This window comes from Pseudochaenichthys georgianus, chromosome 14 (assembly GCF_902827115.2).
Source record: "Pseudochaenichthys georgianus chromosome 14, fPseGeo1.2, whole genome shotgun sequence".
NCBI lineage: Eukaryota > Metazoa > Chordata > Actinopteri > Perciformes > Channichthyidae > Pseudochaenichthys > Pseudochaenichthys georgianus.
The window spans coordinates 31,104,599-31,110,512 of record NC_047516.1 but is presented as its reverse complement, the minus strand read 5'-3'; the positions used below and the strand labels follow the sequence as shown (position 1 = coordinate 31,110,512).

Genomic DNA, 5,914 nt, shown 5'->3' with positions numbered 1-5,914 from the left:
GATGATACTGTATCATGACAGTTTGAATGGCAGCAAAACATGCAGTTTCTCCTACAAAAATGTTATTTTAGGTGATAATTATGTGTATTATAATAAAGTTGTCCGTGTTCGTCACCCGCTAACATAGGAGAGTCTATTGTGGAGGAAGTGGTTATTGAAGTCCTTTAAGTGAGTTTTGGGGTTCAATATTAGAACCCTTAATATTTTTCGGTGGAGCAGCCATCTACTTGGTTTTGTGAGACACTGGACTTGACTCTCTGCTCCCTGATTTGGACAGCTCACGTTGGGTGTTGGAGCTTGAGGTGAGGCCTGTGGTGGCAGGGGTGGTGGGGATCTGATAAGGATTGAATCGCAACCAAGGCCGAGAGCTGCGAAAACACTGGTTCCTGGCCAGTGTGGAGGTCGCCGAGCAGGAGGGGAGAGCTGGGGCTGCCATGTAGCCGTAGGGATAGGAGAAGAGTCCTCCAAAGGGTGACAGTGAGAGTCCCTGCAGTAAAGAATAAAACGGTTAATTCCTCTCCTAAAACCCAAAAGATGTTCTGATACTTTATCACATACAGTCTTGTACAATGGGCACAGTGTCCTGTCAAAAAACCGCTTGTGTCCATAGAGACAATTCTATTTGGGTCCCTGCCTCACTGGTTGTATGACTTTTAATCGATGAGTCGTCAACTATTAAATGAATCCCTTGCTATTTTGACTTTTTAAGCAAAAAGAGTGAACGTTGTATAAGTCAAGATTCTTAAACGTGAATATTTTCTGTTTTATTTGATCTTCTATGACAGTAAAATGAATATATTTGCGTTTTGGACAAAAGATGACTTTTTAAGATGACATCTAGGGCTTTGGAAAACCCTAAAGGAATATTATTTTTACCATTTTCGGACATTTAATTCAAACAACTTATCGATTATTTAAAAAAAATGTTGATGGATTACTAGACATTATAAAAAGTTGTCACAGCCCTACTACTACAAATCAATATATGATTGGTTGATCAAACTGTCAGTCCAAACGTACGCTCTCATTCAGTGCAACGGCCAGGGCATTCGATCAAGGATGTAGAATACCTTGGTTGAAGGATATTCTACCCAGAGACCCAGAACAAGATCTGATTGGTTGCTTTCTTTTCTAACACAAAACCACTGAAATGCGTAGTGCATGGTCCGAGAAGGACACATAAATCAACGTAACACTGTAATATTACAGATCAACAACACAGATACGATTCTCATTTATTCATTTTAAATACATTTTATTTATATAATTAAATCGATTTTTTATTTGTTTTATCTGAGTGTTCCAGGGTATTCTCTGAATACCTTGAAGGCCCTGACGGTTCGCCACTGGTATAATCTAATCATAGATATATAAAAATGGATTTTTAATCATTTTGAACATGTTGCCTTGAAGTAGAAGGGTGCTAGATATATCACCCTGGAGTGGTGGAAGATGATAAGATGTGCTCTTGTATATAAAATGTTTGTTGACTACATTTTTTGTTTTGGCCGTTGCTTATTAGTTTTTTTGGAGCTAGAAATTACACGGTGGAGAAAAGTACAACTTAACGTGAACAAGACCTTTTGAGGAGACCAAACTGTTGCAGTTAACTTTAATACTGTGAACTATTTGAAGTATAAAGTTGATGATGAAATCACAGAGATAACCCATGCCGGACAATGTCTCGGAAGTGTCAATTATAAGTTAGCCACGCCCTCACGTCCTGCTTTATTATGTTATTATACTCTTAATTGGATCCTAATTTACATAAAGAACATATTGTTGTAGACTTTAAGTTAGCAATTGAGACCTTAAAAATGTAAAATGAATTTCAAGGTAATTAATCAAGTGAGAAGTAGAGACATTTTCTCTTAGACTTCTATACAATCAAACGTCATTTTGCAAATGAGTTGCCCGCTGCTGGGTATTAGAAAGAAGGCAAATGTATCGCTTGGCTCTTAAATAATTATGTTAATAGAATATATAAAAATGTGTGATATTAGAGTAGCACACTTCTGTTAAAGCGTACCTGAGATGCAAGCATCTGCTGTGACAGGTGAAACAAGAAGGGCGATGAAGATGCGATGCTTTGAGATGGCAGTCCTCCATGTTCTACTCCAGGCAGAGCTGACAACACACCCTCTGGTTTCCCCGACAACTGTCCCGGATGAAACAACAAAGGCGACCCGAACTTAAGAAACTGTTGGCTCTGCGCACTCGAGTAATCCAAAGTCTGAAGGTAATCGCCGTTGAGGGATGATAATCTCTGCGCTTGTAACTTCATTGGCAGCACACCATCTTTGATTCCGCTTGCGTGCTTTTCCAAAGAATCAGTCTCCAAAGAGTTCATCTTATCTGATGATGGAAACGTTGTCCTCTCTGTTGTTAAGTCCTGATTGTCGTCGCTGAAAGTATGTTCAATCCTCGAATGACTGGCTTCTGCAATGTCCTCATTTTCGAGCTCAATTTCTGAGTCACTTCCATTATTATTGTCATCTGTGGGAACAAAACACTATGTCCAGTTAAAAGTAAGAAGAGCAAGATTCTGCCTCGTTAGTATATTTTTAGAACACAGGGGACAGTGATGACAAACGTCTTGAGCCATGAGGAGGCAGTGTTCATGCATGACAAATTACAAGGCGCCCAAACAGTTAATTAATTGTATCAAGGCTCTTTGTTTCTTTCCAAATTCAGTCCAATTATGTAGAGATCTAAATCAGAAAAACCTTCCTTCATTCCCCTCCAACTCTTATAATGATTTGTTTTGACCAGCTCGTTTGTGAAAGTTTAAATTTGTTTGACGTCAGCTTTGTCATACACCTTGTTGTTACTCCTAGTATACTTGCTTTCCCATATGGTATTTCTGTGACAGTTTAATCATATCAATTGACTTAAAGGGGAACTTCACCCATTTTCATTATGGTCTTTATACGGACTGTCTTGATACTGCTGACAAACAGTTGGATGAAAACACATGTTGTGGTTTGAAGACTGCAAATTGAAAACAAATATCTGGGGTTTAATTCGAAATAAGTAAATGAAACCTCATAGCCCACTTTTCATCTAAAAGCAACACACACTGAAAAAACTGAAACGTTGACTTAAATTAAATGTATTATGTCATCAAATTAGACATAATTGTATTGTTAAGTTCAAAGCAATAATGTTAAGTTGAACTGACTTGATTATTTATTTTAACGTAATATTATGCTTTCAATAACCTTATACAATTATGTGTAATTTGTTGACATAATACGTTTAATTAAAGTCAACGGTTTAGTATTTTCAGTGTACTGGCCCGGTTGTATTTTGGGGAAAGAAGGCAAAAATACCGCGTTTTTATAACATTCTTCTTCCTTGTACATACGATGCAGAGGAATGTAAGAAAAACACGGTATCTCAGGGTTCTGCAGTATTCATTTTGATACTTTTGATACGTTTTCTGCTTAAAGGATACTTGTTTGTAAAGCATAATTGTGTTCATCAACACAACCATACGTCTGCTTTAACATTAAACTGTAACCCACCTGGACAGGTTGGTGTGTACATCAGGGGGCTTCTGACCAGCTCGCGAGGGGAATACAAGGGATCTCTGGGGTGTTCGCACGAGTCATCAGAATCAGCATAGTCCTGGTCCGCTTTGCCTTGGCTCTCGTGCAGCGAAGAAATGGTGAAAGGCTTATTTCTGCAAACCATAGATTGAGATTAGATCTACCCTTACGTCCTTTAATATCATGATGAATCAAAATGGTGAAACAAATACCTCTTTTCTCGTCTCCCATTCCCTGCGTCTCGGAATCCTTTGGCAAAGGGATTGTTGTCTATTTTCAGCTGTGTAATCTTGAGGAGAAAATAAATAAATCAGAAAGTAAGTACAGCTCATGTGGGACACGTTTTTTTTTTATTTCTAACCCTAAAAAGACCACTCAGTTGCAATTCCAACTGCCATGTTTTTCTCTAATTTCCTTACATTAAAATACACAGTCAGGTGAAACCTTTGTAATACATGCAGGAATAGAATAAACTTGCTGTGAGTCTCTGTGGGGAGGCTGAGGGTTACCTTTTCATTCTGATACGCAGTGACAGCTATGAACTCGGTCTCAGGGAAGACATAAGTCCGAAAGGTGCTGTACGGAAGCTTCATGATGTCGTTGGCCCTCACAACATGAAACCTGGGCTGGTATTTATGCATGGAATTCAAAATTGTCTGGAAAAAGACAAACAAAAATGTGATTATTTTTTTAAATCACCCCTTGTCTATTTACAAAATCCTATAATCATTACATTTAAATTACTTACATATCCATGCTTATCCGAAATGTTATTGGTGAGTTTGAGTTTATGGAAAGCGACAGGCTTGCTCATCCACTGCTCCCCTTTGGACGGGCTGTCCGGGTGGATGTACATGCGCTTTGGCATCTCCGGGTCAGCTTTTCCAGCCACCACCCAGCGGGAGTTGTGGAACTTGTAGCGACAGTCATCAACAGCGACGATGTCCATCAGCAGAATATACTTTGCTGTTTCAACCAGACCATCTACTCGCACTTTATAAGCCGGAAACATCCTCCTGTAGCAGGTAAATAAACGAATAATTAAAAGTTTATATTTTGACTTTTTGCGAGCAAGCACATCCCATTGTGTTACTTTTAAACCTTATGTTGGACGATTTAAACATCTTATCAGAGTGGGAATTGTTTTTTGTCAAAAAACAATCAAATAACGGTGCAATAATTTAAAAGGAACCCCTAGAAATAAGTGATGGGCCGGATCTGAAACGGATTTAGTTTTTTTTTATTATGTAAAAATAAACACCATAAATAAACAGCCTAATTGCATAATAAAAAACACAAACAAATGAAATTATTATAGCCTACTTTAAATAACAACGTTCCATAAAGACATTTTCAAGGACTTCATTACAAAACATTATGCTCATTTTCGTCCACGTACCTTCCCGATTTTGTGATAACCATCTCAGTTCCCATTTTGTGGAATTCAGTCCATAAGTGATTTGCATCCAGTGTGACTTTCGGGTCATCCTCCAGCTCTTCCTCTGTCTGCAGGCTCTTCAGTGTCCGCGGGAGAGTTACCGGCTGATGCTGGCGTCCCAGAGCTGCGCGCATCAGCCCCGCGTCGGAGGCAGGGTGCTCCGGGAGAGGCACGGACAGCGACGCCTCGTCTGGGAACGCAAGCCCGGGGAAAAAGGAGGGCTGAGCGGCGTTAAGGAAGGCTGATAAGGGCAAGGCACCTGGTCGATGAGCTTGGAAAGGATGGTAAGACGCCATGGTAGCCGCTGCGTCAACTGGATATCTCATCGGGGCGCGCTGACGGGCGTCTACATCCACATTTCAACAACCTTTTTTGAGAGTGAGTTTTGCTGTATGACCGAGAGATAAAAGGAGGGAATGCACATGTCCTGGATTCTCCAGGTACTGGGGCAAAAGCAAGGGTGGTCCTTAATGTTGCTCCACCAGGCTGAAAGTGCACGTTGGGACCATGCAGCGGAGTGAGGACAGAGAAAGTCAAGAGTACTTACACTTTCACACGTCTGTCCTCCACCACATGCTCATCTGAGTCAGATAACTCAGACAGCGCCACACTATCGGGACCAATTACAGATTCAGGGCGTGGCTATAGGGAGTTATCCGGATTTGATTGGTTTAGACAGGCTGTGTCACTGCTGATTAAAGCTGTTAATGGACATAGCATGAAAGAAGGACAATTAAAGTAGTACTTCAAATTATTCTGGTTTTTAGTGTGCTATTATTGATATGTGTATGTATTCTTATGATCATTGGGATGAATATGATTATTGTTGCCTTTGTTTTAAATGACTTATGCCAGATAATAACCTTTAGACTCAAGACTCTTTAAGCCCACCTTTTTCTTTCGTTTTTTGTGAAATATCCATACT

At 39.8% G+C, this 5,914-nt stretch overlaps 1 protein-coding gene across 1 annotated transcript; it reads right to left on the bottom strand.

The window, feature by feature from the left end:
- Positions 1-223: 223 nt before the first annotated feature.
- Positions 224-5,315, bottom strand: LOC117458057 (T-box transcription factor TBX2b-like). The gene is made up of 7 exons (XM_034098295.1): positions 4,951-5,315; positions 4,300-4,567; positions 4,061-4,207; positions 3,764-3,840; positions 3,528-3,685; positions 2,030-2,496; positions 224-487 (listed from the first exon to the last, which is right to left on the bottom strand). The coding sequence occupies exons 1-7, from the start codon at positions 5,313-5,315 to the stop codon at positions 224-226; spliced, it is 1,746 nt and encodes a 581-aa protein (XP_033954186.1).
- Positions 5,316-5,914: the final 599 nt, after the last annotated feature.